Source organism: Vulpes vulpes, chromosome 6 (assembly GCF_048418805.1).
Source record: "Vulpes vulpes isolate BD-2025 chromosome 6, VulVul3, whole genome shotgun sequence".
Classification (NCBI taxonomy): domain Eukaryota; kingdom Metazoa; phylum Chordata; class Mammalia; order Carnivora; family Canidae; genus Vulpes; species Vulpes vulpes.
The window spans coordinates 113,778,813-113,800,875 of NC_132785.1; the positions used below are offsets into that span (position 1 = coordinate 113,778,813).

Below are 22,063 nucleotides of genomic sequence, written 5' to 3' on the forward strand. Positions count from 1 at the left end.
CCCCAGGACAGGAGAGCCCCGTCCCGGAGGAGCAGGAGCTGCACCGACCTTCCCGGGGGAAAGGCCTCCCGGGGAATTGGAGCAGGATCCCCAGAAAGGCGGGGATGCCCTCGGGCTCCCGGGGACAGTGACAGAGGAACTGCGCCCCGGAGAGTGCGCCGAGCTCCCTAAGGGCTGCAGCGCTCGGCGGGACCCGGAGCAGCTCGGAGGGGCTCGGGCGGCAGCTCCGCGGAGGGGGCTGCGCGGCTCCGGGAACAGCTCAGCGGCGGCGGCTCGGGCGGAGGAAGAAGCTCCGCGGAGGGGGCGGCGCGGCTCCGGGAACAGCTCGGCAGCGGCGGCTCGGGCGGAGGAAGAAGCTCCGCGGAGGGGGCGGCGCGGCTCCGGGAACAGCTCGGAGGGGCTCGGGCGGCGGCTCCGCGGAGGAGGCTGCACCGCCGGGAGCGCGAATCCAACAGCGCAGGCGCCGGAGCACAGGGCGCCGGGACACAGCCCAGGATCCGGCCTCCCCCCGGGACAGGCAGAGGCCGGGAGGGCCCAGGACAGCGAGGACGCTCCTGCCTGGAACTGAGCAGATCAGCGGCCCCGCCTGGGAGCCTCCAGGCCCTGCAGCCGGAGAGCCCCGGAGCTACTGCGGGAGCTGACTTCAGGGTCCCAGAGCTGCCCCCGCCACTGTGGCTTCCTCCCGGGGCCTCACGGGGTGAACAGCCCCCACCGAGCCCTGCACCAGGCAGGGGCAGAGCAGCTCCCCCAAGTGCTAACACCTGAGAATCAGCACAGCAGGCCCCTCCCCCAGAAGACCAAGGAGACGGACCAGTTCCAAGGGAAGTCAAGGGACTTAAAGTACACAGAATCGGAAGATACTCCCCCGTGGTTTTTTTTGTTTTTTGTTTTTTTGTTTTTGTTTTTGTTTTTTTTTTTTGTTTTGTTTTGTGCTTTTTTTTTCTCTCTTCTTGATTTCTGATTGCTTCCCCCACCCCCCCCTTTTTTTCTTTTTTCTCCTTTCTTTCTTTTTCTTCTTTTTCCCCTATTTTTTCTTCTTTCTCTTTTTTCTTTTTCTCTTTTCTTTCCTTCTCTCTCTTTTTCTCCTTTTCCCAATACAACTTGTTTTTGGCCACTCTGCACTGAGCAAAATGACTAGAAGGAAAACCTCACCTCAAAAGAAAGAATCAGAAACAGTTCTCTCTCCCACAGAGTTACAAAATCTGGATTACAATTCAATGTCAGAAAGCCAATTCAGAAGCACTATTTTACAGCTACTGGTGGCTCTAGAAAAAACCATAAAGGACTCAAGAGACTTCATGACTGCAGAATTGAGATCCAATCAGGCAAAAATTAAAAATCAATTAAATGAGATGCAATCCAAGCTAGAAGTCCTAACGACGAGGGTTAACGAGGTGGAAGAACGAGTGAGTGACATAGAAGACAAGTTGATGGCAAAGAGGGAAACTGAGGAAAAAAGAGACAAGCAATTAAAAGATCATGAGGATAGATTAAGGGAAATAAATGACAGCCTGAGGAAGAAAAACCTACGTTTAATTGGGGTTCCTGAGGGCGCGGAAAGGGACAGAGGGCCAGAATATGTATTTGAACAAATCCTAGCTGAAAACTTTACTAATCTGGGAAGGGAAACAGGCATTCAGATCCAGGAAATAGAGAGATCCCCCCCTAAAATCAACAAAAACCGTTCAACACCTCGACATTTAATAGTGAAGCTTGCAAATTCCAAAGATAAGGAGAAGATCCTTAAAGCAGCAAGAGAAAAAAAGTCCCTGACTTTTATGGGGAGGAATATTAGGGTAACAGCAGACCTCTCCACAGAGACCTGGCAGGCCAGAAAGGGCTGGCAGGATATATTCAGGGTCCTAAATGAGAAGAACATGCAACCAAGAATACTTTATCCAGCAAGGCTTTCATTCAAAATGGAAGGAGAGATAAAGAGCTTCCAAGACAGGCAGGAACTGAAAGAATATGTAACCTCCAAACCAGCTCTACCTTGGACGTTCTTCAGAGAGTTAGAACAAATTATTTTAAAATTTGTGTGGAATCAGAAAAGACCCCAAATAGCCAGGGGAATTTTAAAAAAGAAAACCATAGCTGGGGGCATCACAATGCCAGATTTCAGGTTGTACTACAAAGCTGTGGTCATCAAGACAGTGTGGTACTGGCACAAAACAGACACATAGATCAATGGAACAGAATAGAGAACCCAGAAGTGGACCCTGAACTTTATGGTCAACTAATATTCGATAAAGGAGGAAAGACTATCCATTGGAAGAAAGACAGTCTCTTCAATAAATGGTGCTGGGAAAATTGGACATCCACATGCAGAAGAATGAAACTGGACCACTCTCTTTCACCATACACAAAGATAAACTCAAAATGGATGAGAGATCTAAATGTGAGACAAGAGTCCATCAAAATCATAGAAGAGAACACAGGCAACACCCTCTTTGAACTCGGCCACAGTAACTTCTTGCAAGATACATCCACAAAGGCAAAAGAAACAAAAGCAAAAATGAACTATTGGGACTTCATCAAGATAAGAAGCTTTTGCACAGCAAAGGATACAGTCAACAAAACTAAAAGACAACCTACAGAATGGGAGAAGATATTTGCAAATGACATATCAGATAAAGGGCTAGTTTCCAAAATCTATAAAGAACTTATTAAACTCAACACCAAAGAAACAAACAATCCAATCATGAAATGGGCAAAAGACATGAAGAGAAATCTCACAGAGGAAGACATGGACATGGCCAATATGCACATGAGAAAATGCTCTGCATCACTTGCCATCAGGGAAATACAAATCAAAACCACAATGAGATACCACCTCACACCAGTGAGAATGGGGAAAATTAACAAGGCAGGAAACCACAAATGTTGGAGAGGATGCGGAGAAAAGGGAACCCTCTTACACTGCTGGTGGGAAGGTGAACTGGTGCAGCCACTCTGGAAAACTGTGTGGAGGTTCCTCAAAGAGTTAAAAATAGACCTGACCTACGACCCAGCAATTGCACTGTTGGGGATTTACCCCAAAGATTCAGATGCAATGAAACGTCGGGACACCTGCACCCCGATGTTTCTATCAGCAATGGCCACAATAGCCAAACTGTGGAAGGAGCCTCGGTGTCCATCGAAAGATGAATGGATAAAGAAGATGTGGTTTATGTATACAATGGAATATTACTCAGCAATTAGAAACGACAAATACCCACCATTTGCTTCAACGTGGATGGAACTGGAGGGTATTATGCTGAGTGAAATAAGTCAATCGGAGAAGGACAAACAGTGTATGTTCTCATTCATTTGGGGAATATGAATAATAGTGAAAGGGAATATAAAGGAAGGGAAAAGAAATGTTGGGAAATATCAGGAAGGGAGACAGAACATAAAGACTCCTAACTCGGGGAAACGAACTAGGGGTGGTGGAAGGGGAGGAGGGCGGGTGTTGGAGGGGAATGGGTGACGGGCACTGAGGTGGACACTTGACGGGATGAGCACTGGGTGTTTTTCTGTATGTTGGTAAATTGAACACCAATAAAAATTAATTAAAAAAAAAAAAGAAAAGAGAAAATAAACTAGGACAAATCCAACCTAATGGATGCCCCCCCCCAAAAAAATAGCAAAAGATAAAAGGGAAAGAAAGAAAAGAAAACCAATAAAGATCAGAGCATGTATCAATGAAATAGAGCATGGAAAAAACAATATAGAATCTATGGACAAAAAGCTGCTTCTTTGAGAACATTAATGTTTTAAATTATTGGCATAAATATGTCCATAATATTCTCTTGTCATCCTCTTCATAGCTGTATACTATGTTCTAATGTTAACTCTCTCATACCTGAAATGGGTCCTGTGTGTCTTTTTTTCTTTCATTTCTGGTTAGCACACCTAGAGCTTCTATTTGGATGAGGATGGGACATCAGAAAGAGACAGGCAATAAATGAGTAAACTAAGCAATAACAATAACCAGTGATAAGTGGTTTGGTGACAATGAAATGAGGTGATATGATGGGGGGAGTCACTAGACAGGATTTTCAGAAGACACCTTTCTGAGGCAGGGATATTTAAAGCAAGATTTGAGTAATGTGAAGATCTAAGGGTAGATTGTTCCAGCATAGATTTCCAGAGACAACAAATCCTAGAGGTTAAAAAATATATATAATATATATAATAAAATCTTGTTCCAGGTCCAGCAACGTGATGGTAGGGACTGGCTGGACCTTGAATGGTTGAAATCCGCAAACTTTAGCCTCCAGGTCAAATTCTGCCCCATGCCTGTTTTGGTACAGCCTATATAAGCTAAGAATGACTTTTATATTTGTAGAGGCTTGTGCAAAAAAAAATAGAGAGAGAGAGAGAGGAAGGAGGAGACAACGTGACAAAGATCCTATGTGGCCCACAAAGCCTGAAAATATTTACTATATGGTTCTTTACAGAAAAAGTTTACCAGCCTCAACCGTAGGGCCTTACTAGTTAGGTTAAAGAGTTTACATACATTTTCTCCTAAAAAAAAAAAAAAAAAAAAAAAAAAAAGGAAATAATTTTTTTAAAAAAAGGAGTATTCCTTTGTATGGGTGTATCACTGTCATCCATTACATAGTCAATGGAATTTGGGCTTGTTTCCATTTGGGGGTGATCATTAATAAAAGCCTATATACATTTTATACACATATACAATATGTGTATATATCCCCTTAACCTAGAGTCTAAGATCTAGAGCATTCCCATAATCCCTATGAGTTCTTTCCTGTCTTTTTTCTGATCAAGGTCTAATCGTTATTCGGATTTCCATCTCTCGTCCCTGTCCCAGAAGAGCATATAAACGGAATCATGCAGTATGTGAGGAGCTGAGCCTCTCTTTACTCCAAGGAGAATTAGTAAGCAACCAAAGACCTCGAAGAGGAAAATTGGGACAATCTGATTTACTCTTTTAAAGATTTTTATTTATTTATTTATTTATTTATTTATTTATTTACTCATTCATGAAAGACAAGAGGGGTGGGGCGGGGGCAGAGACACAGGCAGAGGGAGAAGCAGGCTCCATGCAGGGAGCCCAAGTAGGACTCGATCCCGGGTCTCCAGGATCAGGCCCTGGGTTGAACCGCTGAGCCACCCGGGGATCCCCCCTGGTTTATTCTTTTAAGTTATCTTTTTGGCTACTGCGCGAAGATTGATAAGTGGATGATAGTGTGCCATGCCATCCTCGGGGTGGGGGGGCGAGGTGGGGGCAGAATGTGGCTCAGTAAAACTCCCGGGCCGACCAGACCAGAATCGACGTGGGACCAGTCCCGACGTGGGACTCGATCCCGAGTGCCCAGGATCAGGCCCTGGGCTGAAGGCGGCGCTAAGCGGCTGAGCCACCCGGGCTGCGGGGCAAGCGGGGTTGGGCGTCGCGGTCAAGCGCCGAGGCGTCCTGCAGTTCGCGCCTCGGCCCAGCAGGTGGCCCCAGAGCGCAGCTCCCGAGTCCGAGGCTGCCCCGCGAGCCCCGCAGGGTCTCTGTGCCGGCGGCGGCTGGCGCCCCGCGCCCCGGGTGCGCGCTGAGGTCCGCGGGCGACGAGGAGCGGCCCGGGCGCACGCTGAGGTCCGCGGCCGCACTCCGGCTGGCCCGCCTCCCGCCTCCAGCCCCACTTCTGAGGCTTCTGAGGCCGGGAGAAGCTGCAGTTCTGCAGGACCCCCCCCCCCCCGCCCCCCGTCCGCCCGGGGACAGCCCAGCCGCGGGGACTTGCTCCGTCTGCCGTGCGTGCAGGTGGTCCGGGCCGCGGGAGGAGGCGGATCGCTGGGTCCGAACTAGGCTCTGCAGGGCAGTCCTGGCAGGAGCGCGCGGCGCAGGTTGCAAAGCAGAAGGGACAGCCCGGACTGGCGTTGAGGCTCAGGGAACCGACGGAGCGGGCTGCGTGGCTGGGGCACGGAGCGTGAAGCAATTAGGCTTGTTTGGGCGGAGAGTTGCCCAGGGAAACCGAACACTCAAGAGCCACTTCTTTGCGCTCTCCAGCCTGCTCTTGGGTGCTGGAGTCCGAGCCCCGGCGAGCGCGCTCCCCCCTCCCACGCTCCCTCTGCCCTTCAGTCTGCGGGAACCAGGCGCAGAGGGGCCCAGACCACCGTGGAGGATGAAGAAATAGCCTCGGGACCCTTGGAAGATGAGGCCGCCGCCCCTGCTGCAGCTGGCGCTGCTTCTCGCCCTGCCCAGGAGCCTGGGGGGGAAGGGGTGTCCTTCTCCCCGCTGTGAGTGCCACCAGGAGGATGACTTCAGGGTCACCTGCAAGGATATCCACCGCATCCCCACCCTACCACCCAGCACGCAGACTCTGTGAGTACCTGGGGGAGGAGAGGGTAGGATCCGGAGGCAAGGGCAGCCGCAAAGGTGGACAGAAGTGCACCAAACGAGCTTGAGAGTAGGCCAAAGGGGTGTGTGTGTGTGTGTGTGTGTGTGTGTGTGTGTGTGTAATGAGTAAAAACTCAATTTCCCAGATTTCAGATTGCTGACACCCCTGTTACTCCTAACACAGGAAAAGGTAACAAAACTTTGGTACAAGTTGAAAGTGAGAGTTGTCCTTCCTCAAGAGCTGCTGTTCTTCACGTTGCCTAGGCCCAGCTGAATCTGGCCTTCACTTCAGGTATTAACCACATTAATAGCAACTCAAGAATTGACCTCTAAGGCAGGGGTCCTGCCTTTCTTTCTTTCTTTTTTTTTTTTTTAAGATTTTGTTTATTATTTATTTATTCATGGGAGACAGAGACAGAGAGAGAGAGACAGAGACACAGGCAGAAGGAGAAGCAGGTTCCATGCAGGAAGCCCCCGACGTGGGACTCCATCCCGGGTCCCCAAGATCAGGCCCTGGGCTGAAGGCAGCTAAACCACTGAGCCACCCCGGCTGCCCGGGCCCTGCCTTTCAACTCTGAATTCCTCACACCCAGCACAAGGCCTGGAACTAGGTTAGTGCTCATGCCAAAGCCTGTTGAATGAATAAATGAACACATGACTATGCTAGTCTCAGATTGTCCATTGTGTGATGAGGAGCAAAAATGCCAGAGACATGTCACTTCTTCAGAGGCTGCTTGAAAGCTGACAAAACTTCAAGTCATGGAAGGGAGATGTGGCTCTGACCGTGGAAGGGAATGTGGAGTCATCCTGTGTATGGTTCCACCAAATGTTGAGGAGAAAGGATAGTATTGGAGGCAGAGCAATGAGGGCAATGGATGAGGAGGGAGGAAACCTGCATTGTCTTCATCCCTCTCTCATCAACTGTGAAATCAGGTGAGATAATTTATTTGGGAGGACCCAGGATTCCTTCTGGGTAAAAGAAAGGATTCAAACAGGTGCATTCTGATGTCTGTGATGCAAGTCAGGGGATCCACTGAATCACAAAGAGGAAGAACTGGATAAAGACAGTAGTGGGGAGAATGTGACCCTGAAATTAATGGGGGGGGGCAGAGGAGGGATGGTGTTCTGAGGAATGAATTTATTCTGAGATATGGAAGAGAAATTGATGAAAAGCATGAGTGAAATGGCATGCTAATTTAGACAGTGGCCACAGACACCTGCAATAGTGGCAAAGTGACTTTCAAATCTTTGGCGGGGAGGGGGGGCAGTGGAACTCTTTTGACAAAGGAAAGCTTATGAGAGAAGTCAAGTATGTAAAGCTAGCAATTATGTTGTGCTTATTGCTGTCCCCAGCACCTTACACAAACTCACCCACTGACTCCTCACAAAATCCAGCTGAGTAGATAATTTTACGATTCCCATTCTATAGGTGGGGAAACTGAGGCACAAAAAGTGAGGCAATTCGTTCAATGTCATGCAGTTTGTAAGTTGTGGTGCCAACATTTGAAATAGCACAGAGCTGCATTCTGAAACACTCTGTTCCAGATGAAAGCAAATCTCACCCAGCATTTCCCCAGTATGGTCAGAAGAAAGAAAGAAAAGAAAAGAAAGAGAAGGAGGAGAGAAAATATGTAGAAACTAAGAAAAGGAGGTTGGGGGAGGAAGGAAAACACCAGAAAGGCGGAGGGAAGGAAAAAAAAGGATGGGAGGAAGGGAGGGAGGACAAGAAGACTATATCTAGGGTATAGGGGGCATTTCCTGCTGAAATAAACCAGATCTTTGTCATTAAAAACCTGTTCTGAGTAGTAACCACTTTCTGAAACTCGATGCTGCGTAACCACTGCCTAGCTGTTTTACAAATTATTATGGTGCTGAGAGCATTTTTTCCTAAGCCTTATCTTCTATCCATGTATTATGGTGCTGAAAGGTAAACATATTATCCCTTTCTGCATTACTCATACACTTGCCTCGTGGTCTGGTAGATGGATGGGAGAGAGCTGCACTGTTTGCGGTTCTCACTGAAACAGTGGTTCTGAATCTTCTTCTCCACTCTCCCTCACCAAGGGAGTATGATTCACTCTTATTACACCAGTGGTTCTGAGTGTAGGAAGTAAGGGAGAACTGCTATCCCTATTCTCCAGTGGAACATTCTAGAATCTTTGATATGCAGTTAGTTTAAAAAAATTCCTCTGAGAATTACTGATTTAAAGGAAATTAAATGAAGCCAGTAGAATAAAACTAAAAATTTAAATGTTGGCATATAATTGTAGATCATATTACCTCAATACCAAGGGTAGCAAGATGGACCCATTACTCTCATTCAGAGAATTGCCATTTGTTACCTGTGTGCACAAGAGGACCATCCCTTCTCTGAATGAGGAGGATGGGGTTTGACAGTCTTTCTGGATTTATGTGGATTCTTCTTCAAGAACGTGCTGCCTTGTTTTGTCTTGTCCTTTGACCTACCTGATTTCAGGTTCATGATAGTGACAATCACTACTTCCACCCCCTCCAACTCCTTCCAACTCCCGTGGAATGGTGGTTTGTCCATCACACACTTGTGTTCCTTCAGAAATGTTTCTAAAGGAGCTGTTGAGGCTATTCTTGTTTTCAGGTTCTGAATTTTGCTTTCACTGTTTGTGTTCTGCATCCGTGGTTCTAACTGATGGACCAGCCCAGTGTTTTCTAAACTGAAGGTATTCACTCACCATCTTCAGCATTTTTGCCCTATCTGTGCTCCACTTGTGCTATTACTCACTCGGTATCTTTAAGCAACTCACTTCTTTAATGGAAATAAACTTATTTAGAAAGCTTATATCATGGCTATAAATGGGAAATTAGCATGACTTGCTATAAAAAGGAGGTAATCCAGAAAGCTAAATACATTGGAAATACAAATGTAATTATATTCTAGCTCAAGACTATTGCCTGTGAATGCTCTAAGCCTGAGGCTGACTTTCTTTTGTTAAAAGGAAAGAATGATAAGTGTTAGAGAAATATTAAAGAGATACCAACTCAACATGCTGTCCTTGATGGTATCAGAAAAATTGAAAACCATAGAAAAAGGAATCACTTTTTCATTGTGATTCAATATTATTTAGTGCCATGTGGGTATTCCACCTAAAGCAATCTCATGCCATACCTGTTTTCCATGCTTAGGGAAATGTGGATTTATCCCATATTTCACAACTGTTTTAGTCACAATCAGGTTCATAACCTGAATAACATTTGATTTCCAACCTAAAGAAAAGCTTTAGCATCCACATGCTTGCCAAACACACCCCAATATTTTGTGCCTTACAAGGATGGCATCACTTCATGCTTCTAGACTCCATGATTTATTCCCTTTTTATTCTGTGTGTGTATGACTCAAGGTTTTTGATGGAAAGTAACAGGAAACCCAGTCTGTCTAGCTTAAGGAGGGAATAAATGATCTGAAACAATAACATGTAATTTACAGAATCATTGTAGATTCAGGCTTTCAAAGTAAGCCAAGGCCCAGGGCAGGCAGGCAGTTGGAGCCATAGCCAACCATCTGGTTGGAACAACTCCATAGACAACACCACAACCACAGCCACTGGACATCTGTGGTGATGGGCACCTCGTTCTGTAGCTGCTGTCTGTGTGCAGCCATCAGTAATTTCTCAACTGTTCCTGCCACTTTTTTTTTTATTGGTGTTCAAATGCCAACATATAGACTAACACCCAGTGCTCATCCCATCAAGTGCCCCCCTCAGTGCCCATCACCCAGTCACCCCCATCCCCTGCTCACCTCCCTTTCTACCACCCCTTGTTTGTTTCCCAGAATTTGTTCCTGCCACTTTGAATCACCAGCCAGAAAGTGATATCCATGATGGGAACATCTGTCTGCCATAGGTTACTTGCTGTGTCCTAGCTGCTAGGGGGGAGTAGGAGGAGGAAGGTCCCTTCTCTTTTACTTTTGGTGTCGATAGTGGAACCAGTAAAGAACTGGGTCTTTCTATGATAGCACACACACACACAATGGGGAATTTCCCACAAAAGAGGGGCTATATCCCCTCAAGATTGCTCATCACTTCCTTCATCCTGCAAATATTTACAAGTATTGGCTATGTTCCAGGCACTGTGCTGATGCTCTAGATTTGGTGGGGAATGACATCAACATGTCCCTGTCCTCAGGGATCTTACCATCTAGTGTGGAAGCTATTAATCAAATAATCACATAAATATATCATTCTGTAAATATGTTGAGATTATACTTGGTAGGGATGGGGGTGGGGACGGACTTAAACTTGGGTTCAGGGTAGGTTTTGAGCTACATTCTGAAGCAGTAGAATTTGGGCAGAAGGAGTTTCAGGTGTGGAGGTGGAGGGCAAGAAAATGGTGCTCCAGAGGATGGAACTGCTCATTTGAAGAGTGTTGAAGAATTCTAACCTGAATAGTGAAAGAGTTCGATTTATTCACTTAGAAAAAAGATACTGATGATCAACAAAATATGTTACTACTTTCTTTGTAACACAATACAGGTCAAGGTGAATTCTTATGTCAGTGGAGGCAGCCTTTAAGCCAAAAAAAAAAAAAAAAAAAAAAAAAGACTTATTGAGTAATGACTGGTTTTAAAGACAAACATTTGATTCATTAAAGTAATAAATGTAACGACTAGTTCTTTTTTGAGTTTTCCATGTGTTTACTATTTTATTTATGAATTTATAAATTAATTAATTATAATAATTACCTCAAGGAAGATTTTACAATTTAATATTTTAATAAATTAGTTACTAAAAAATAGCACAAGTACAAATTTAATATATTTTCTTTTAAAGCCTTTGAATATGCTTTCCAAGTACTCAGAAAGTTCTAGAAAATCTATTAAATTAAGCATTATAAGTGCCAGGAATCCTAAGTATTTTAGAATCCCAGTGCTATTTATAGGGGCAGGAGAGTAAAGTGCACTCTTTCTGAAGTGAGATCATCTTGGTTGAATGCCTTGCTCTACCATTTCCTAGCCATGGTTTTGGGAATATAGAACAGGGAAAATATTTTTCCTTTTATTCTTCTAAATCCTGGTAACAACAACAACAAAAAGATTAACAACAGAAAATCATACAATTTATTTAACATAAGTTTTGTGCGACATGGAATGAGGACACAAAGGTCCTTATAAGGAAATGAAGACCCAAGGAAGTGACTAAACTTGAATTTTTAAAAAGATTTTATTTATTTATTCATGAGGGACATACAGAGAGAGGCAGAGACATAGAGGGAGAAGCAGGCTCCCTGCGGGGAGTCTGATGCGGGACTGGGTCCCAGGACCCCAGGATCATGACTTGAGCCAAAAGCAGATGCTCAACTGCTGAGCCACCCAGGCATCCCTCAACCTGAATGTTTTTACATCAGGTTTGATAGAGTGGGAAGTCATGGAACAATGTGATAGGACAAGAAGAGGGGATGAGCTAAGTGTAGAAAACTGGGAGACACAATAAGTTCAGACCCTTCAAATTCCTATTATCCTCCTTTTGTCTTTGAGATAAAGATGCTCGTTTCCTCTGGGTATAGGGAAGACACCCCTCATGTGAGGACCTTCCTCTAGAGCAAGGTCCTGTCTGCACCTGCTAGTTCCCAGTTCCCCCAGCTTGAAATATTCAGTATGCCAAGGTGTCCTGTTTTGAAGCAGTATGTTCTGAACCCCATCAGGAATATTACCTACTTGCTCTGTACTTCAGTTTCTTCATCTGTAAAATAAGGATAATTATAATACCTGCCTCATTCAATTGCTAGGAGGTATAAATGAGTTAATGGTGTTAAAAGATAATTTTCACAGAAAAGTAAAATCATGATTCTCCTACAGTGATAAATTGAACACATCAAAGATTTTATTTAACTTTATATATTTATTTAACTCTAAAATATTTATTTAATTCTAAACCCTACAGTGTTTTAGTTTCCTAAGGCTGCCATAACAAAGTACCACAACTGAGTGGCTTAAAACAGCAGAATTTTATTCTCTCACAGTTTTGGAAGCTTAAAGTCTGAAATCAAGATGCTGACAAGGCTATGCCACCCTGACATGTTTGAGGAAAGAATCCTTCCTTGTCACTTCTTAGCTTCTGATGACTGATTGCCATCCTTGGTTTTCCTTGGCTTGTAGTGGCAGGACTCCAGTCTCTGTCTCTTTATTTGCATGGCCTTCTCTGTGTGTCTGTGTCTCTGTGTGTCCTCCCCTCTCCTTACAAGGATACCAGTCATTGGGTGTAGGGCACACCCTAATGGAGGATGACTTCTACATAACTAATTATACCTACAAAGACGCTATTTCCGAATAAGGTCATATTCTGAGGTCCAGGTGGATGTGAATGGGGGGGGGGGGGACACTATTCAACTCACTACAGTGAAGAAATTGTAAAATGTTGCAATTATGCTTAAAAAGAATCTACAAAATGAAAAATTATAGATGAGGAATATTGAAGTGAATGTGCTAATGGAGGCAAAAGTGACTTCTTTCATAGCCAGGGGATGGGGTAGAGTCACTTGAAACTCTACCAGACAGGACAGAATTTGCCATGTCTACAGACAAAATTCTTTTGCATTGCTATCAATTATCTACAATCTATAGAACTGTAAAATAACTCCCATAGAATCAGATTCAGAATCTTGAAAGAATACGCTCTAGTCAATGGAGAATTTTTCACTGAAGCATAATTTTATCCCCTAGGTTACATACAAAATGCCTAAAATGGTTACCAGCTTCCAGTAAACACTTTACAAATAAATTCAGTAAAACATAATTTCCTTTTCAACTTAAATCACAGGTCGAAATAAATTAGTCAGTTATACATTTTAAATTGAAATTGCATGGCCAATCTATTAGATATTCCAGTAGGCCAAGTTTAAATAACACAAATACTGAAAATATCAAATATATATTGACTGTTCTGAGGTTTTTTAAAAAAAGATTTATTTATTTTAGAGAGAGGGAAGGGCAGAGAGAGAATCTCCAGCAGACTCCCTGCTGAGCACAGAGCCTAACTCAGAGCAACATCTCACCATCTTGAGATCATGAGCTGAGCTGAAATCAAGAGTGAGATGCTTAATTGACTGAGCTACCCAGCACCCTACTGACTTTTCCTAAACTCAGTGCAAATTAATACTATGGGTCCGATTTAGATTTTCATTTCCATTTTTAATTCTAAATTTTTCCAACCTAAAAGATCTTTATTCATTGAGCAAGCTGGGCTCTCCCCCACCGCTTATGAACTGCAGTTCTTGACGGTACCATCCACTGGCCTCCTAGGTTCCTTATAGTTAGGGTTTCCCTATCTAAAAGGAGCTTCCTCTTATACCTGTTATCCAGGTGTAATTAATAGCTTTCTTCACTCCCAAAGCTGTCTCAAATTGGAGAATAAATTACTAATAAGTCTTACAAATAGACCATTGAGTCCAGAGGCCCATGGGACATGTTGGAACATTCTGGGCTTTATTTGTTGTCATCATAACTGAGAGTCAATGACTTAAGCAGGGGTTGGTCTTTTGGTATCACCTCAAAATCTGCAATCCCCGCATAGATGGTAGTGAATGTCCTTCGTAGTGTCAACCACATTTTGTATTTGTTTGACTCTCTTACAATACTTGTGTCTTCCCTTCTGGTTTATTCCACGAGCAACCTAACAGGCCTCCTGCTTCTACCTTTGCCCTCCACAGACTAGTCTTCACACAGCAACCGGAGAAATATTTTAAAATGTATGTCAGGTCATGTCCCTCCTCTGCTCAGAACCTTCCAACAGGCTTCCTAGTTATCTCAAGTCAAAAATCAAAGAAATTACAGTGGCCCCAAAGGCCCTATATGGTTCAGGCCTTCTTTATTTTTCTTTTCATTTCTTACTACTCTCACTCATAATTCAGCTTTTAGTCCATTGGCCTCCTTGCTGTTCCTCACACTCATCAGGCTTTCCACATTAGGTTCCTCCCCGTACCTCAAACCTTATTTTCCCAGATGTCCCCATGGCTAATCCTCTCACCTCCTTCAGGTTTTTGTTCAAATATTACCTTCTCAATAAGGCTTTAATAATAATTCTATTTAAAATATAGCACTCCTGGAGCACCTGGATGGCTCAGTCTGCCTTTGGCTCAGGTCGTAATCTTGGAGTCCTACGATGAGCACTGTGTCGGGCTCCCTGCTCAGCAAGGAGTCTGCTTCCCTCTGCCTCTACACCTCCCCCCAGCTCATTCTCTCTCTCTCTTTCTGACACAGTGTCTTTCAAATAAATAAATGAAATCTTAAACACATAAAAGAAAAATAAGATTTAGCATTCCTGCTTTAAAAAACAGATCTGTAGTACTTGGCACCTTCTTACATATGACATAATTTGTTTGTTCTTATGTTTCATATTTGTGTCTTTCCCCAAAGGGCAAGGATTTTGTTTTGGTTTGATATTGTTGTTTGCATTGTTCAATTATGTATCCCAAGTGCCCAGAAAGAGCCTGGCATATGACTGGTAGCCAATAAATATTTGTTCAATAAATGAATGCATGGATGAGGGTCTCCAGAGCAATGTTATATCATTCCATTGGGTTCTTCTTCATACTCTTTCATTCTTTTTCAAAGTCCTTGAGTTTTATTGCCTTGTTAAGGTGGATGAAATTCTGCCTTTGTTTAATATTTTTCCTGGCCCCATTAGATTTTTAGACACTATAATGACATCTAATGGGGTTCCACATCTCTCACCACCTATCTGACCCTACATTTACACTACTAAAACCATGTTCAAGATGCTCCTTTGTACAGCCACCTCCAAGAAATTAATTCCACCAGTGCTTCCTAAACTTTCCTAGTGTCTTTAAGGAAGAGGAAAATGGAAGAGGGCCCCCAGAATATCTGAGACAAGAAGTAATCCAGAGCAAGCAGGACATTCCTTTGAAGTCTCTCATTTTATTTTTTTAAAATTTAACTTCAAAAAATTAGTGAGAATTTTGAACTCTTTTCCATTATGTAGCTTTTTCAGGTGGCTTCATATATAACGTTCCAGAATATTTGCTCATGCCTTTAAGATAATGCAGCTCCATTTGAATATCCTGGTAATTTAACTCAAGTGACAGTGTAGAGAATGGCAGCCACAGAAAAAGGCCAGTAAGGTGCTTTTAGAGGCAGTGCTATGTGTGCTTAGGAACTCAGATTCAACAATCAGACCTGCTCGGCAGAGTCCAAGCCCACTCTGTCCTAATCTCAGACACTTGGATCCAGAATATCTAGTTATTTCACCGGTATGAACAAGCCCTGGCTGTCCTGGAGTATGAGTCTGTTTTCTTATATCATCTCTGATGAAGTACTAGACAGAGAAAACTAATTCATAATACTTAAAGCATACTGTTAAATGAGTGAATTTTATTTGGATTTATCAATTGAAATAGTTTTTCCCTCCAGAGCTAATAAATTGTTAACTTTCAACTGATCTATTTGATTATTTTAATATTTCCTTTTTTTTAAAGATTTTATTTATTTATTCATGATAGACAGAGAGAGAGAGAGAGAGAGAGAGAGAGAGAGAGGCAGAGACACAGGCAGAGGGAGAAGCAGGCTCCATGCTGGGAGCCCGACGTGGGACTTGATCCCGGGACTCCAGGATCACGCCCTGGGCCAAAGGCAGGTGCCAAACTGCTGAGCCACCTAGGGATCCCCTAATATTTCCTTATTATACAAAGTATGTTAATTACTAACCCTTCAGATTAAGATTTGTTAACTGGAAGTTCATGGCCTTTCTTGGGGGTCCATGGTTGTCTTCCTGGAAATCTGCAGTTAAATGAAAATTTGTATACAAGTACATCAGGGCACTGCTGAGAGATTGTGTAACTTTCCTCAGATTATTAAAGGTATCCTTGACCACCCCCAAAATTAAGAAATTATGTTTTGGAATAATTTGACTTTTTTGTGTGACAAGGGTACATTGGTATTAACTATAACTTAATCTTTTTATTTTATTACAAAGAACACTAAAATATATATTTAAAAAATAAATCAAAACTTCCTGACCTTTGATATTTTTTTCTCCTGAATACATTACTATGATTACTTTTTCATACTTAGCACTTGCCTATCCTATGAATAGGCTCTTCATACAGAAACTCACTAAATGTGTCTATTCTTCAAGTCAGTAATTTAAAAGCAGGTTTTTACAAGTGTCTAATGCTTTATATCTGACATTCTACCAACACTATTTCTATTCTCCCTGACTTGGTTTGGTATGCTTAATTATTCTTTTGCCTTTTATTACTGCAATTAAATAATTGAAGGAAGTTTTAAGTATGGGAAAAATGGTTCCATTTGTTCAGAGCTACAAATTAGATTTTAAAGTGTTCCATTTTGATGTCAGACTCTACTTACTTTGCTTTATCTCTGTATGAATCCTAAAGAATATGTAGGGTGTTCCAAAGCAGGCACTTGTGATTTTTAGGCATCTTATAAATGTTCTCTTACATAGAGTGACATGTAAATCTGCCCTGGATTTTTCTAGTACAGCTCTATTTAAAATATTTTGCCATCAGAACATTCCAGAAATTCAAATATTTTATCATCATTATTTTCACTAAACTTCCCACAGCCCTTGTGCACCTGGAAAGAGCTCCCTGCATCCCAGTTTTTCTTTCAAAAACATGATCTCTGTATTTATATGATACATGAAGCTTTTGGCTGACATTTTTGCAGGCATTAGCTTAATTTTACCCACACCCGAGTATTATCGTAATTACTCAACTCCGGAGAGGGATTGAAATTGTCTTTTCTTATTGCCAGCTACTGTCACTTTATATTTTGTTATTTCAATCTTCTTATGAGCTGGGAAACTAGAAGGCTAACTTTAGGGAAAGGATCTGTACATGACAATAAATAAAGGATCTAAAGGGAGGGCACAAATGAGGGGCTCTCCTGTGACGAGGTCTTTAGTGGGCTTTGTGGTTGCTCTATTTCCCTCTTAATACCCTTTCCAATTATTTCTGAGTATGTGGCCATGATTCAAAGATTTGCAATGACAGGAAATCTTACTCTAGACAGGTGGTGTTTTGCTGTGGTTACTGTTTGTTCTTTTCTTCATTTTTTTAACCAATATTTACTGATCACCTAATATATGCAAGAACTATTCTAGGTATTGGAAAGATATAATAAATGACCTCCTTGATCTTACATTCTAGCAGGGGGAAAAAGCTAAAGAAAATTAATAATGAAACATAGAATATCAGATGGTGATAAGTATAATGGAGAAAAAAAAAGGAAGGGACAGGGAGAAGGAAGGCTGGAGTTGCATGTTAGATGGTCAGAGAAGACCTTGCTGAGAAAGTGACATTTGACTAAAGACCCAAAGAAGCCAAAAACACTAAGCCAGGCTGACATCTGTGGGTAGGGAGAAAAAATTCTGAATAAATTCAAAAATCTAGAGTTGGGGGGACATGGGAGCAACATGCTCCTATGTTTAAGTGACAAGGAGAAAAATGTGCCTGAAGCAAAGAAGGTTGTAGGAAATGAGATCAGAGTAGTTATGGGGGACAGAGCATGTTGTGCTTTGTAGATAATTATAAAGCATTAACAAATATAAACATATATATAATAAATATAAAATACTATAAATATATAAATGTAAGAGGATATGTTCTATATTTATTTTTTTCTGATGAGTTAAGAAGCTATTAAGGATTTTGAGCCCCACCCAAAAAAATTGCATGAATTGACCTACATTTTACTAGGAGCACTCAGGCTCCTATATTTGTTAATGAGGTGAAAAATGACAAGAGCTCCAACAAGCTTACTACCAGGGAAGGTGGTGAGAAGTGCTGGAGTCTTGGATTTATGATGAAAGCAAAGCCAACAGGATTTTCTCACAGAGTATGTGGAGTCTGAGTGAAAGAAGGGTAGAAGCAGTCCAGTGTAATCAAACTGTCATCAATTGACTGGCTGTTCTTTTTAAGGAAATTTACCTTATCAACGGTATAGTATAGGGTTCCACTGCTGGTAGTTTGGTCATTCACAAAGGCCCTGATGAAATTTGATGAAAAGGAACCTAACTTGGGCTTCCATCCCTGTCACCCATGGCCATTTCATTCATGCCCATTGCACCAGCACTGGGTGACATATACAGAATAAGTCATCCTGTACCCATGGTTGTTGAAAATCATCTTTGTGGTAACACTGAAAAAATCTCCTTAGAAGAATCCAACCTCCCTTTCAATCAGTGGATTTCTGGTTTCAGAACTCACGAAGTTCTTCTTTCAGAAATCTGCATCTTAAGTTGATGAAATAGTTACTTTTGATGTAATTGAAACACAGTCCCAGAGTTAAGAATTTGCCATAACCTTAATTTTTAGGTTGAATTAATGCCTCGATGCCAGAAAAATAAACTATAATTACAAAAACATCTAGTTCCTTAGAGTATTTTAGATTTGCCATGATTATCTCTTAAGAATTATTAAACTGTTACTTCTATTACATAATAACAGTTTGAGCTATAATATGAATTAAATGGGTTTTTGTACTGCCTTAAAAATCTGTCACTGTTGGTTTCTTGTTGTTGATGTTGTTGTTTAGCTTAATTATGTACTGCATCAACTCTGTGTCCAGCCCCATGCAATACGTTTTCATATATGGTATCTCACTTGGGACTCATACATCTCTGTTTGACTCTACTTGAGATGAGGAATCTGAGACACAGAAATGTCATCTCTCTTATCTTTTATGTCACAGCTAATAAATGAGAGTATTCAAACTCAGGTCCCCTAGCTCCAAATCCAAGGCTCTCTCTTCTATTCTATAGTAGCTATCTTCCTAAATCTGGTCTCTTCCCCTCCTGTTTCTTCCTTCCCTCCCATCCTCTTCCTCAATTGATATGAAATTCATACAGGGTACCATTCAGTGGTATTTAGTACATTCACAGTGCTCTACAACCATCACCTCTAGTTCCAAACCATCAGGAGATTGTACTGATCACCCAATCACTCCCCATTCTCTCTCCTCCCATGCCCCCTGGAAATCCCTAATCTGCTTGCTGCTCTGTCTCCATGGATATACCTATTCTGTATATTTTATATAAATGTAATCATACATGTGACCTGTGTGCCTGGCTCCTTTCACTTAGCATAATGATTTCATGTTTCATCCACATTGCCTGAATAAAAGGGATGTGGGCTGTCAGACAAGTGCCCTGCTGGGAAAATAGATGTAAACAGGCCAAGGTTTATGAACTTTCAGGATTTTTCAAGCAGGTTCATTTCCAGCATCTTGGTGTAGAGAGCAGTCCCACTCCATGTCTAAATGCCTTACACTTAGATATAACTATTGGAATGCCAAAATGTCCATAGTTATTCCCAGAGGCTTAGAGCTACAAAACTCTTTCCCATGTCAAAAGGTTTTGAGAGTACCCATCTTATGAAGGAGAGTGTTTCAGCCAGCTGGCTGAGCAACACCATGCACTTATCCCTTGTGGATCCCATGGCAATCTTAGTCAACACTTCTAGAAAGAAGTGACTAAAAGCAATGCATGAGCCATTCATTATCCAGAACTCTTTTACCCTTTTACGAGCCAATACTTATGCAAAGGCTTTTCTCCGTTATAGGCAAGCTACAAAACTCAAACAATATCCCATTTGTAATGGCATTTATTATAATAATGTTGGCTTCTATATCTTATATCTTCACTTAACAATTTAACCAATATGCCAATAAAGAAAATTTGCTGAGAACAAATAAAAGGTCAAATGAAAAAAAATAGATTATTCTTTACCCGAGGTTTACTAGAGCTCACTTCTCAGCTATTTCTTCCCAAACCATTCTGGAACTTGGAGATAGAAGATGTGTGGCCAAATTCTAGCTCTCCACCAACTCACTGTGTGGGAGAATCTGTTTCCTCAATTCACAGGGTGAACAAACTAGTAAGATCTATTATGCCCACATCATGGAGTAGTTAGTTATGAGGATTATGTGAGGTAATGCTACTAGCGTGTCTGTGAAATAGCTGGTTACCAGAATAAAGCCTGATCAAAGTTAACCAGTATCACAAATGCAGTAGTGGGTCTGAGAGCCTGTGAGACCTGGTCTGATTTAACTGTTGGTGTGGGGATTATATTGATTTGGAGAGGACATGCTTCCATCAGAGACCATTCAGCAGCTGTTTGGCTTGAGGATTATGCAGCTTTATTAAGACCAAACACTTGTCCACTGTGTAAAATGCACATTTTAAATATTTATAAGATTGCTTATCTTCTTCCAGAGATATTCATCCCTGGGGAGTTATTGTCAGTAGGGTAAAGTGACTGAAATTCTAGCTGGGGATGTTGTGGGGGGGGGGTGGTTTCCATCCCAATAGGGACCATAAATCTGTAAGAATCTATCTGTTCTGTGTCAGAGTTTGGCTGAAAAGCCTGTTAGGATTTCCAAACTCTCCAGATGCCCCTATTTAATGCTTGGCTGGCCTTCTTATGTAGCATAACCAAGTTGCCATTTCACAATCATCCTCAATCCCTGGAATCTAAAACAACAAAGCCAGAAGCTCTGAAATGTGCTCTACGAAGCATGAAAGAATCTATTAAGGTTCTGTCTGATTCAGTTCTGTATGACAAGAGAAGTTCTAATGTATTTATGAAGAATTCCTTTTACTCATAAGAAACTTGGCACTTTATAGAAAATATGTATCTCATGACCAAAAAGACCCAGGGTAGCATGAAGAGGCTATGGTTTCATATCATATACAGTATCTTCATTTTCAATAGCAATAGAGGGAGGGGAAATACCTTGAATGAAGCTAAGTCAGCTAAAGTCATGGCAAAAAGTAGAAGATGGGGGGTAGGAGTGGGAGCACCTGGGTGGCTTAGTCAGTTAAGCATCCAACTCTTGATTTCAGCTCAGGTCGTGATCTCAGCATTGTGAGATCGAGCCTGGTGTCACATGCTGCATTGGGCATGGAACCTACTTAAGGTTCTCTCTCTCCTTCTCCCTCTGCCCCTCCCCTGCAAAAATAAAAAAAAATTAATAAGATGGAAATTTCCCACTTAATAAGGAAGTTATTGATGAACACTTAAGCAAGGCATTTAATCTTTTTGTGTCCCATTTTTTCTGTGGAATGAAACCATAGGACGGCTCTCTCCTACTTTGGAGAACTATTTTGAAGATCAAAGAATTAATTGTTCAAATGTACAAAGTGATCTTGGTTATTCAGGGACAGTCTTTCTCATTCAGCAGAGTAAGAATATAGGACATTATGTTTTATCAAATATTTGGGGGAACACAGGTTTATCACATAGAGATTTTGAGAGATTCAGATTGTAAAAACAAAACAACAAAAAAAATTTAAAACCATCTCCACCCATCCTTTCATCCTCTACTCTTCCAACAAGGCAAGAGGACTGTCCTCCAACTGTATCTGTGCTCCCTGGCTCCTCACCCCCTACTTTGACTTTTTCCTTCTCTTTCCTCTCCCATTGTCTTTCCACTATTGTCTAAACACACTCAAGTCTCTTTCTGCTAAAACAAAATTCCTCCATTTTTCCCACATCTTCGTCCATTCACCACTGCTGCTTCCCTACCTGTCTCCTTTTCTTTGCACCTGAACTTCCATGAAGACTTTTCTCAAGTTGTTCTCTTGATGTCTTTATTTCCATTCACTCTTTAACTCACTGCAATTTGGCTTCTGCTCCCATTACTCAATTAGAGAGGCTCTTGCCAAAGTCACTAACAACCTTTGTTGCAAAATCCAGTGGACATTTTTAGATCCTTTCCTGGATTGA

The 22,063-nt window shown here is 42.1% G+C and overlaps 2 protein-coding genes across 6 annotated transcripts in view; one reads left to right on the plus strand and one right to left on the minus strand.

Annotated features, from left to right (window-relative positions):
- The window catches only part of CEP128 (centrosomal protein 128), a 489,572-nt gene that overhangs the window by 406,895 nt on the left and 60,614 nt on the right, over nucleotides 1–22,063 (minus strand). The gene's annotated exons all lie outside the window — the stretch shown is intronic.
- The window catches only part of TSHR (thyroid stimulating hormone receptor), a 152,046-nt gene continuing 135,469 nt past the window's right edge, over nucleotides 5,487–22,063 (plus strand). The window contains exons 1-3 of one of the 5 annotated variants that reach the window (XM_072762170.1): nucleotides 5,535–6,313; nucleotides 6,513–6,620; nucleotides 6,741–6,939. Coding sequence is in view for 3 of the 5 variants with exons in the window: in XM_026018443.2 (XP_025874228.1) it covers nucleotides 6,144–6,313 (170 nt within the window). In the remaining 2 variants the exon portion in view is untranslated. Of the gene's footprint in view, nucleotides 6,314–6,512; nucleotides 6,621–6,740; nucleotides 6,940–22,063 lie in introns of all 5 variants that reach the window. The other 4 variants (XM_026018444.2, XM_026018443.2, XM_026018441.2 and 1 more) reach the window with 4 other exon arrangements.